The sequence below is a fragment of the Syngnathoides biaculeatus genome, chromosome 13 (genome assembly GCF_019802595.1).
Source record: "Syngnathoides biaculeatus isolate LvHL_M chromosome 13, ASM1980259v1, whole genome shotgun sequence".
NCBI classification, from domain to species: domain Eukaryota; kingdom Metazoa; phylum Chordata; class Actinopteri; order Syngnathiformes; family Syngnathidae; genus Syngnathoides; species Syngnathoides biaculeatus.
In genome coordinates this window covers 24,855,060-24,867,506 of record NC_084652.1, presented here as the reverse complement: position 1 = coordinate 24,867,506, position 12,447 = coordinate 24,855,060, and the positions used below count along the sequence as shown (strand labels likewise).

Below are 12,447 nucleotides of genomic sequence, written 5' to 3'. Positions count from 1 at the left end.
AGGCGAAAGGAGTACATCGAGATGCGATGTCGGGCAAAGGTAGAGGTGGCAAAGGCTAAACAAGAGGCATATGAAGACATGTACACCAGGTTGGACACGAAAGAAGGAGAAAAGGATCTCTACAGGTTGGCCAGACAGAGGGATAGAGATGGGAAGGATGTGCAGAAGGTGAGGGTGATTAAGAATAGAGATGGAAATGTGTTGACTGGTGCCGGTAGTGTGTTAAATAGATGGAAAGAATACTTTGAGAAGTTGATGAATGAAGAAAATGAGAGAGAAGGAAGAGTTGTGAGGATAAGCGGCTCAGAATATTGATCTTTGTTGCATTTCGCCCATTGAGGGCACCTATTATCCTGATGGAGCCATTGGTGAAAATGACTTTGACACCACTATGTTACAATCTCAATGTGCCATAGGGTCGTACAGCTGTTGTGAAACCAAAGATGAAATACATTCATTGGAAATTAACTGAAAAGCTTAATTATCAACCTATAAACAAATGACAGCTTTGCTTTAAGTATAAGTAATTGAATTAGTTTTGCAAACAGAAATCATTGTTCCATTTTATTTCATTAAGAAAAATGTTTTTTTTATTTTATTTTTCATCTTTTTGTTCATTTTCGTGAACTGTAATTAACTTGGTGGGGCATTAATACTGTCCCCATGCAAAATGAGTGTTTTCATATCTGACACACTGCCCACACTCTTATCATCACCAGTTGGTCCTCTTGAATTAGAAGCATACACAGACCTCTTGTCCTCATCCACAGCCACAAACGACAATCTGACTCAAACTCACAACTCTCGCTCAAGCGGAAGAAAATAAAGCAGACAAATCCTAGCCAAGGATGACTGCACCACCTCACACTTGACATCACAGGAGTGTTACATTACAATTGAATTTGGGATTACAAATATACAGTATATATATGTTTGTATGATCACAAAGGCGGCACAGTAGATCAGATGGAAAGCGTTGGCCTCGTAGTTCTGAAGCCCCTGGTTCAATCTCGGACCTGCCTGTATGGAGTTTCCATGTTCTCCCGTGCCTGTGTGGGTTTTCTCCAGGCATTCTGATTTCCTCCCACATCCCAAAAATATGCAACATTAATTGGACACTCTAAATTGCCCCTTGGTGTGATTGTAAGTGTGGCTGTTTGTCTCTATCTGCCCTGTGATTGGGTGGCAACCAGTTCAGGGTGTACCCCACCTCCTGTCCATTGACAGCTGCGATTGGCTCCAGCACTCCCCGCAACCCTCTTGAAGATAAGCGACGAAGAAAATTGATGGATGGATAAGAGTGTGTGTGTGTGTGTGTGTGTGTGTGTGTGTGTGTGTGTGTGTGTGTGTGTGTGTGTGTGTGTGTGACTGTGCATCAACAACCTGTTTCGTACTTTGTTGTTATTTTCTTGCAAAATACAATTATAACAGCAATAGTATTATAACATGACTTTGATGGAACCTTGAGAGATTTATAGTTAGAGGTGTGAAACTATACCATCAAGTATCACTTTTCAAGATCATATTGCTAAAATCTCACTCCCACACAAACTCTTTTATGAATGTGGGTGTTCAGTTAATCCTGAAATTTAAGCTTTCACATATTTTAAGGCATGACGCTATTTATCATCATACATTCGGCAATGCTGGAGAAAATATCCACCTCCGACGGAGCAGTGGGTCTCTGTCACCGCGACAGGGGTGCTGAAGACTGCAATGAAGCTTTCTGACCCACAGGATCGGCACAGAGTGAAAAATGAAACCAAATGCCAGCGACTATCGTTCAGACAACAGGCTCTCCTCACCGCTGCGAGGTGAGTCATTCATTAACAGCAGCATCGCTCCATCAACTGTACACTCCTGAAAGTACCACGCACCAACGCCTGACGTTTCAATACTAGCTTACCTCGTCAGATCTTCACATCGTCGTTAAACGCCTAGTATCCAAAGTCACGTCCCTTCCTGGAGCCACGGCGACGTCCAAGGAGTCACCGGCGGAATGCGAAAGCCTCAATGAGTGGGCATCAAGTGGCCAAAGCCTGCGCTCACAATTTACACAAATTACACTTTCTCAACACGCATACTTCCGGATGTTTCTTAAAAAATAAAAGAAATACTTTCCCACAGACACCTTCGTGGCCTCCAAATTCGTCTAAGGAAAATTTTAAAATTTCACAATTTTTATACTATATTGTATGTAGATGTGTTAACGTAATTGTATTATTATTATTATTATTATTATCGTCCATTTTCCGTTCTAATTATCTTTATAAGGGTCACAGGCTTGCTGGAGCCAATCAAAGCTGTCATCGGGCAAGAGGTGTGGTACACACTGACCTAGTCGCAAGTCAGTTGCAGGGCACATAGAAACAAACAACCTTTTGCACCCATAATCACACCTAGGGGGAATTTAGAGTCTTCAATTAACCTACCATGCATGTTTTGGGGATGCAGCGGGACACCAGAGTACCGGGAGAAAACCCACACAGCAACAGGGACAAAAAGCAAACGCCACACAGAGTTTGTCTGGTTAGTATTTTGGGGATGATTTCATTTTTTTAATCATGCGCATACATATGCACAAAATAATTAATACAAACATATTAATTTTACCTGATGAGTATTTGTTTTTTGAGCCTCAGCAAACAGCATCGACTCATCAGTGCTGTTGAAATCATCATTTCACACACAGTGTTACCGGTGAAGCATGAGCGATGTTTGTTCTGTTTTAATATAGTTATTGGAAGATGTAGCACATACAATTTAATTTAATTTCACATATAATTTAATTCAATGTTCTCTTTTCTTTGGAAAATGTTCTTGGATTTATCAATGGTTTGCTACAAAAGGTTGGGTGGCTCAATAAATCTTGGCGCATTGTTTTATACATTGACAGTTGTGACATATTTTGAGAGACAAAAACAATTTAAAAGTTTTATTTTTATGTTTCAAGAGCACAAACATTTTCAAATTTAGAATTACATTTGGAAAATGAAAGAAATCATTGAAATTGAAATGTAATACTCATTTTTCAAAGTCTCAGCGAGCCATATCAGATTTGCTTTCAGTTTTGGAGCAACAATTTGCAGACCACAAGTGTAAGGTCATGAACTTTGTTTACATAATCCATACATCCATGTTCTTTGCCGCTTATCCTCGCAAGGGTCACAGGGAGTGTTGGAGCCTATCCCATGCAGCTGTCCACGGGGAGGAGGCGGGTTACACCCTGAACTGGTTGCCAGCCAATCGCAAGGCATATAGAGACAGACTACAGTTGCACTCACAATCACACCTAGAGGCAGAGTTAGAGTTTAGAGTGTCCAATTAATGTTGCATATTTTTGGCATGTGGGAGGAAAACGGAGTGCTTGGAGAAAACCCACGCAGGCACGGGGAGAACATACAAACTCAACACAGGCGGGTCCGGGATTGAACTCAGGACCTCAGAACAGTGAGGCCAACGCTTTACCAGCTGATCCACCGTTCCACCGTTTACATAGTCACAATCCACATTCTGTACTTTTTCTGCTTTACTTTGTTTTAGCCATGGATTTGATTTTGAAGCCCTAGTGGAAAAAGAATTGTAAAGTTCATTTACTTTGATTCTTACAGTAGAAGGTAGTGTTGAAATAGACTATGTCTTTATGTTGCTTTTGGTAATGCTGTTCATTCCAAATGTATATTACCCCACCAATAATGTACCTGCCTAGAAGGAAACTCAAATGCATGTACCATATCACAATTGATGGTATTCAATATTTTGTGATCGATTTAAACTTTTTAAACTTTTTTTATGAAACATACTATACAAAAGACAAAGAAATGAAAAATCAACAATTTCAATATCCTATACTAAAACAATGTCACCTTTAGCTTACTGCTAAAAGGAGTAAGAAGTTGTAACTGATTTAAATTAAACATAGCATCAAATCATTTCTGTAACTTTTCCGCAATTGCAAGACGGCTGATAATTTTTTTGCATACACATAGGTGGGAATTCACTTGCATGTGTACGTAGGCACACATCCCTGGGACTCTTTCCTTAGGTGTGGGGCCACTCATTTTTTGCAAATAACTTCTGAATACCCAAATTGCTTGCACATCCTCTCACTCACATCTAAAATTCACTCAGTCAATCCCACCACGTTTCAGTTGCATAGTTGGTTTCACGACCCATGTGCCGCATGCTTCTTTTCCTGTCCTTGTCCCATCATATCTTATTCTGTCCTTCCCCCACAGGGTGTAGTTCTACAACCCATGGCAACATCCATATTTAATGTTTCCTTGTTCTGGATATGTCATGATTTACTTTTTCGTCCTGTTTTTACCTAGCGCTTTGTCTTATGTCACCGTTTCTCTTCCCCCTCTTAACTTTGTTCTGTTCGACTGATTAATTCTGATTCTGTCTCATCACACAGTCTCTGCAGTCCCTGCATAACCTTCAGGGGAAACTCTTTTTAGCATTTTGTGTATATCATCTTATTTCTTTTTTTCCCAGTCATGGCTTACATCTATATAAGCAAGTGGATGAGTTCAATTAAGTAATCGATCAACTTGTTTTTCTGATGCAGGGCTCTAACAATACAAGTTTTTCAAGGCTTCATCACTGCTTCGATTTTGGAATGCTACTTTTAAGACTAATTAATATTGTTTCACTTGGATGAGATTAACATAACCTTGTACAGTTGTAAGATTTTTGAAGACACATCTTGACCCTAGAACCAATTTGAGTAAAATTAAATTTTTCTAGTTGGGAAAATATGAATTTATCCTATAACTACACTCAAAAAAATTATTTCGGTGAATGTAAAGAAACATACCTTTGTCTGTTATTGTAATAATCTGCTTGTTTGCGTCCTGTTGAGATATCATCAGGAGGAAAAGAAGCCATACCAAACTTGCTTAGTTGTAAAATTATGTCTTGACATGATCATCTTTCAATTATTTTATGTGTGGCGTGGATTACTTGGGAGAAGACACATTAATATCCATTACATTAAAGATGGCATAGGGTTGTCTTGGCAACAACAGATCATGCATACTACAATGATATCCAATCAACAATTTACAGGAGATATTTCTCCACAGTGTGGTATTAAAAAAGGAATATCAACACTCCTTTGTGTGTACATTATGGTCCAGTCAGAAGAGCTTCAACCAGCAATGTCCTTGAAATACCATCTGGCTAATGATTCTAGCCAGCACAGTACCGCTGCGCTGCAGTCATAAAGAAATGAGAGAATTGTTTATTTATTGCGTAACTTCTATCTTATTGAGAAAAGTGCTTTTAGGTACCAGAGATGACATTGAATATTTATTGGAACATGCTAATAGTTTTCTCATCTGTATTTCAACTAAATGAGTAGAGTACTGTGTCAATCTCTTATTGAGACCCAAGGTGGCAGCAAATAACAACTGTAATGGGGGCACATATGCGCGCGAGCGCCCACACTAAAATATAAAGAATAATGTAACTTACCACGTATTGCCCCTTATTATAAATTATGTTCTACACGCAATAGTCTCTTTTTCACCAAATACGAAACAATAACTCTGTGATGCAAGGTCAGTTCCACCAACGTGTATTGTCTTGTGTTTTTGAGTAAACAGACCATTAATCATTTCTCTAACTTTTCAGTGGCCATTTCCACCAAAGGTGACCTCCATGGCATTTCAGCCTGCCTTGCCTTAAGCAAATGAAACTGAACTCACTGATGGAAATTGAGGATAGACGTTCGAGAAGGCAATGGCAATACAAGCAGGATCAACAAACGCAAGTAAAAATAAAAAAAGTGTAGTTGAACGCAGTGTCTTGGGGTGGAGTTTTACGCTTAGAGAAGTTCTTGGATTTAGTTTGATCAGTCCAAAATCTCCCCCAAATAAATTAATAAATGAAATGAAAACTACATTAGTATTCGTAATCTGACCACCTGTGCAATATAAGAAGAGCCAATTAATTACATTTATAATGGGCAAGTACAGTCCTCAACAAGGACAGTAAATGAAATCGCTTCTCTTTCTTTCCCCAAAGACGTTTTTGATTTGGAGTCAAAATCAAAAATAATTTCAAATGTTACCTGGGCAGTTTTGGGATTGTTCTCCAGGTCTATATTTATTTTAAAACGTTAACAATCCAGGTGGGTTTACAGGACCTACTCTTGCGTGCACTTTTTTGCCAGCTTTGATAATGCTGTTTACGTGGAGGACAACGTTGATCCGTGAACGCTGGCAAAGGCTGAAAGAAAATTGAATTCAGGATATTGCGGTGAAATCCGGTGGGACATAACATCATAGGAAAAAAGCGGGGGGAAATTATCCTGCGACACAGTTCACAAATACCAGGATGGTACTGCATACCATGTAGAGTAAACATACACGAATACAAGCATGAGGACGAAGTTGCATTTCTTGAGCATATATGAGATTATAGAAAACTGAAGGAGAGAATAACAATGAGTATTCCAACACGTCATCGAAGTCTTCCATCAGATTGAAGACGCAGCAGCAGAAACAGGCCAAACCCACCCGGGTGAGCACCCAGGGCGCCTATAAAAACACTGGCCGTGCTGCTCAGGCAGGAGTCTGACATCCTTCTGTCACTTACTTGCCCAATTTTTATATTAAAAAATAAAAATAATACACACTTGTATCTGCACCACGTTCCTGTTGTTCCAGGCAGCGCCCAGCAGGACACATGTCTCATAAATGGGGATACGGACCAGAAAACGGTGAGTTATTGAACACTATACTGAAAGAAAAAATCATTCAAACTGTCTTCATTAGAGCGTGTACACTGGCTGCACATAATTCAAATGTATATACCTAACATACTAATATATGTCATTTAATTATTAGGAAAAGAGGGGGAAATTGCCTCAATTCACTACATGTACAACCCAAATTTATTGTTTGTCAGTGCACTTTGAAGTCTGTTATCTGAAGGCGCATGTGTATCCATTAAATTATTATTATTATTATCATCATCATCATCATCAACATCATCATCATCATCACGTGAGTGTTTTGGTGTATTGTATATTATTATTATCACTTCGATTTTGCAACATATTTCATAGGTCCTAACAAATGGGAAGAGGGTTTCCCAATAGCCAATGGTCCCAGACAGTCTCCCATCAACATTGTCCCTAGAGAAGCCCAGTTTTCACCTGCTCTGAAGCCTCTGAAACTCAAATATGACCCATCCAACTCCCTGAGCATTCTCAACAATGGACATTCCTTCCAGGTGGATTATTTGGATGATGTTGATTCTTCCAGTAAGTGCCGGAGACTTTACAACCACAGTAGGAGATGATGGATTTTTATTTTATTTTTTCAAATCTGCATGTGCAAAATACAAACTCATTGTATAGACATTATTATTAAGATACGTTTCTTCATATTCAATAGTATTTCATATTCAAAGTGTGTCGAAAGAATTGATCTTGTGGAAACTCATACAATTTGACTGAGCAGTATACTCCATCAGCATCTACTGATTAATTACTGTTTTTTTTCGGCTTGTCCCTTTCTGGGTCGCCACAGCGTATCATCTCAGATGAACCCACATATATGTTTGGTACAATTTTTACGCCGGATTCCCTTCCTGAGTGTGGCAAATATTCCTTTCCTTTATTTTGCTGCTATGTTGTTTATGCCCCCACCCTGCAGTGTGCACTGCAGCAGATAACAACATCTGATGATGCCACAGTTCTTTTGCTTCACTATCTGGTCGGTGTGTCTACCCTGGCACGACTTCTCATATGGAAGACGCTAATAATTCATGCATTCAAAATTAAGAATATAGATTTAATCCAGAAAGACAAAATATTGAAAAGGACATCAGGTTACAGATGTATGAAATTCTCAAGGTCACCAATTAAAGTACACTTTGGTATCAGATCAACATCAATAAAACAATGATGGCCAGTTTACAATGAGGAAGAAGAAATAATATTGATAAAAATCACCATTTTGATAAAATTGTTAAGATCTTGGATGTTACGTTGTTTATAGTTCACATGCAGTTTCATTACAGCCCTAACTGGAGGTCCTATTTCTGGAACATATCGTCTGAAGCAGTTCCATTTTCACTGGGGAGCCAGTGATGAAAGAGGTTCTGAGCACACTATCAATGGCATCAAGTTCCCTTGTGAGGTACTGGAACATGTAAAACAATTTCAAAAGTGTTTTTGTAGTTTGATTGAAGAGAGTTTGGTTTTGTATACACAACTACACTGTTACAAAATGCTGCAATTGTCTAAAAAAAACAAATCTGTAATATTGTACGCATCTTTTGCCGTTGAACAAACTGACATAAAACTACCCATCCATCCATTTTCTTAGCCGCTTCTCCTCACAAGGGTCACGGGGAGTGCTGGAGCCTATCCCAGCTGTCAACGGGCAGGAGGCAGGGCACACCCTAACTGGTTGCCAGCCAATCGCAGGGCACATAGAGACAAACAGCCACACTCAAAATCACACCTCGGGGTAATTTAGGCTGTCCAATTAATGTTGCAATGTTGGGATTTGGGAGGAAACCGGAGTGGCCGGAGGAAACCCACGCAGGGATGGGGAGAACATGCAAACTCTACACAGGCGGGTCTGGGATTGAACCCAGGACCTCAGAACTGTGAGGCCAAAGCTTTACCAGCTGAGCCACCGTGCTGCGGCAGAAGGCTAGTATTAAAAAATAAATTATAGCTTGTGTCCGGCTTTTTGTTTAATGCAAGTTATGCAGTCACTGTAAAGTAGTAACAATCCAGTGTCTAGTTAGTGGGACTTAATGTACATAATGTCTGGATTAATCTTGTAAGAATTCCTCACCCTGCCACTGTAGCTTTAATTGTTGCATTCTTCTAAGATGTACTTCTTGCCCTAAAAGACAAGTTTCCACTCTTGCTAATCTTGTCAGCTTCACCTGGTACACTGGAACACCAAATATCCCACCTTTGGAGAGGCTGCCAGCCAACCGGATGGACTTGCTGTGGTTGGGGTCTTACTCAAGGTCGGTCTACCAGATCAAGTCCACAGTAATGTAATAGGGTCAAGTGTCAGTCAGTCACAGTCACAAAATTTGATGAATGAAAATAAATGCTTGTCCTTTCACACTACATCCTGATATCCTTCAGATTGGTGCTGCCAACCCCAGGCTGCAAAAAGTGTTGGATGGCTTGGAGTCTATTAAAAATAAGGTGAAAATATACCCACAATAATTTATTTTAGTAATAGGCCAGCTCAAACGAATGCTAATCTGTCAATAGTTGTTTGTACCTACTGTCCCCTCATAATTTCTTCTGTGACACTTACAGGGAATGCAGACCACATTTGCTAACTTTGACCCAGAGACTCTCCTTCCTGCGTCTCTCAATTATTGGACATATGATGGCTCTCTGACCACACCCCCACTTTTGGAGAGCGTCACATGGATTGTTCTCAAGGAGCCGATAAGTGTCAGCCCTGCACAGGTATTTTCAATAAACAAGCCATCATGCAAGAACTATTACAAGTTGTGAAACAAAACAGTCATTCATTAATTCTATTTGTTCATGAACCAGAAATTCAGGGACTTAGATCTACATTTTTAGTAGTGATGGGCCATTTTCCATTTGAGAATTATATACTGTATAGTTATACTGTACAGGCGGAACAGTGGAGCAACTGGTTAGAGTGTTGGCTTCACAGTTCTAAAGACCCGGGTTCAATCCTGGCCCCGCCTGTGTTGAGTATGCATGTTCTCCCTGTTCCTCCGTGGGTTTTCTCCTGGCACTCCAGTTTCCTCCCACATCCCAAAACACATGAAGCATTAATTGGACATTCGAAATTACCCCAAGGTGTGATTGTGAGTGGGACTGTTGTTTGTCTCCATTTGCCCTGCGATTGGCTGGCAACCAGTTCAGGGTGTACCTTGCCTTCTGACAATGGACAGCTGGGATTCGCTCCAGCACTCCTGTGACCCTTGTGAGTATAAGCGGCTCAGAAAATGGACGGATTGATGGAATTTACAATGTCATTCCCCAAAAACACCTCTTATAGTCTCATTGTACACATAGGTATGTTTGCCCAGAAAACTTCGCTCATGTGTACCCTTTACATAATTTGGAAGAAAAAAATTCCCAGTGGACATGCTATTATGATCATTATTTTCCAGTTCCACTCTTCACTGGACCCCATTAATTTTCAAGTCAATGGTTTGTTTATGCATAAAAATATAACTGCAACTACTGAACAATTAAAATAATACCATATCTATCCTTCATTTATAGATGGAAATATTCCGCACCCTGCTCTTCACTGGAAAAGGAGAGGATGAGTGCTGCATGGCAGACAACTACCGGCCTCCTCAGCCTCTGAAGGGTCGGCAAATCCGTGCCTCCTTCAGATGAATACGGCCTTATTTACATCAATTTCCCAGTGCCATGACCAGTAATTGTGTCGTGAGATATCATTAGGTATGCTGTGGGAAATGATCCAAAGTCACTTCATGCTTGTGAGAAATAATGTATCTCCAGCTCAGGTTGAGCAATAAAATGCGCTTACACTAGATGACAATTAACCTGTGTATCGACTTTTTGTGACATTTTGTTTGGTGGTGTGCTGTGAGATTTTTTCTCAAAAGTAAATTATGTGCGTTGGCTCATGAAAGGATAGGAAGCATTGCTTTACATTTCATGACTTCTTGATAATCCATTATTGCTTTCATCTACCTTCTTTTACTAGACCATATATTTGCCTTTATTAGTTGTGAAGCTGTAATTTCATTTTCATTCACAACGCCATCCTGGGTGTTTCCTGAATTTTCAGACAAAATGTTGGAATAAAGAAAATACTTTTCAATTGGTGAAATTCTGACACCTGATTTCAACTGGAAAGTTGATCTATCATGGTACAAGATGATCACCTGTGATTTACTATGCATTTTTCCTGAAAGATTGCTTTATAATGTGGTGTCTAAAATGTATTAAAATACAGATTATCAATGAATTACACTTTTAGAATTCATTTTGATCTCACTTAGGTTGTTCGAATAAAAAATTCATTCAAACAAGTTTGTGTGTTTTCAGCTTTCTTATGATTTTGGCAATAAATCATTTTAATAACTTTAATTGACAGATGACCAATTGTAGAGTAGGGTGAGAGAGATCTATATGTTTTTTTTCTAAATGGCTGCAGCTTCAACTGGTCCTTCTTATAATAAAGATAATAAACATTCTCGTGATAAACTTCAAAGTAACCAAAGTATTGCTTACTAGTCCATTTTACAAACTGTAACTCTAAATTGAAGTTCAATAGCAATCAATTCATTTTTCTGGACCGCTTATCCTCGGGGTAATTTAGGCTGTCCAATTAATGTTGCAATGTTGACTAAGGTCAAGGGTGTGCTGGAGCCTATCTTAGCTATCTTTGGGCAAAAGGCTGGTCCCACCCTCAGCTAGTCACCAATCAATTGCAGGGCACATAACCATCCATCCATCCATCCACTTTCTGAGCTGCTTATCCTCACAAGGGTCGCAGGAATGCTGGAGCCTATCCCAGCTCTAAACGGGCAGGAGGCAGGGTATACCCTGAACTGGTTGCTAGGAAATCGCAGGGCACATCAAGACAGACAACAGTTGCACTCACAATCACACCTTGGGGGAATTTAGAGTCCCGAATAAATGCATGTTTTTGGGATGTAGGAGGAAACGGGAGTACCTGGAGAAAACCCACGTAGTCACGGGGAGAACTGTAAACTTTGCAGAGAAACTTTCTGTTACAATATATCTAAGCAACATTTGAAATATGTTCAAAAAGAAAATACATAAACGAAAACACAGAAAAATACAACAGAAGTATCAAACTTCAAACACAACTTTACACTCTGGAAAGTGCATCAACAGAAACATTGTCTCGACCTTTAATGTGCTTGATCACAAGATTGAATCCTTGCAAACTCAACCCCTAAGTCATAAGTCTGATTTTTGTTCTTCATTTTGTGAAGAAAAGTTAAGGGATTGTGATCAGTAAAGACTTCACTCGGAAATGTTGTAGTACCTAAGTACACTTCAAAATGCTGCAAAACCAATAAAATAAGTCTCCTTTTCAATTGTTGAATTATTTCTTTGGTGTTTATCAATTTTTTTGTAAAAGTAGATGATGATGATCAAGACCTGAGTCATCCTCTTGCATCAGGACACCACTTAAATCATTTCCATCAATTTGCACTTTGAATGCTTTTTCAAAATTTGACATCACAATGGATCGCTGGCAATGAAAACATGGTGTCCCAAAAGCAGTGGCAGATAAACGAGAGCTATTTTTGGATTTTTCTAACGCCCCTTCTGAGACTGAAGCTTTTTTGAGGAAGAAGAGAGTGAAGCGATCGGGGCCATTTTAGCATATCGTTTCGAGCCATATTTAGACGATATGCGGCTCACTTCTCCACTAACAACAGACTCCACGACAGACACAG

The 12,447-nt window shown here is 39.5% G+C and overlaps 2 protein-coding genes across 3 annotated transcripts in view; one reads left to right on the top strand and one right to left on the bottom strand.

Annotated features, from left to right (window-relative positions):
• dlgap1a (discs, large (Drosophila) homolog-associated protein 1a) overlaps window positions 1–2,060 on the bottom strand; it is a 162,054-nt gene extending 159,994 nt beyond the window's left edge. The window contains exon 1 of one of the 2 annotated variants that reach the window (XM_061838973.1): window positions 1,907–2,060. The gene's annotated coding sequence lies outside the window, so the exon portion shown is untranslated. The remainder of the gene's footprint in view (window positions 1–1,906) is intronic. The other variant, XM_061838974.1, reaches the window with a different exon arrangement.
• Window positions 2,061–6,569: 4,509 nt separating this feature from the next.
• Window positions 6,570–11,043, top strand: cahz (carbonic anhydrase). The gene is made up of 7 exons (XM_061839872.1): window positions 6,570–6,727; window positions 7,076–7,273; window positions 8,035–8,153; window positions 8,911–9,003; window positions 9,128–9,190; window positions 9,308–9,463; window positions 10,262–11,043. The coding sequence occupies exons 1-7, from the start codon at window positions 6,694–6,696 to the stop codon at window positions 10,379–10,381; spliced, it is 783 nt and encodes a 260-aa protein (XP_061695856.1). The 5' UTR covers window positions 6,570–6,693; the 3' UTR covers window positions 10,382–11,043.
• The last annotated feature ends 1,404 nt before the right edge of the window (window positions 11,044–12,447 follow it).

Bases quoted from the DNA above. Each gene is read 5' to 3' on its own strand.
- cahz (XM_061839872.1), top strand. From the start codon at position 6,694: ATGTCTCATAAATGGGGATACGGACCAGAAAACG. The intron at 6,728-7,075 runs GTGAGTTATTGA...CATATTTCATAG, and splicing joins GGGATACGGACCAGAAAACG to GTCCTAACAAATGGGAAGAG. The intron at 7,274-8,034 runs GTAAGTGCCGGA...GTTTCATTACAG, and splicing joins GGATGATGTTGATTCTTCCA to CCCTAACTGGAGGTCCTATT.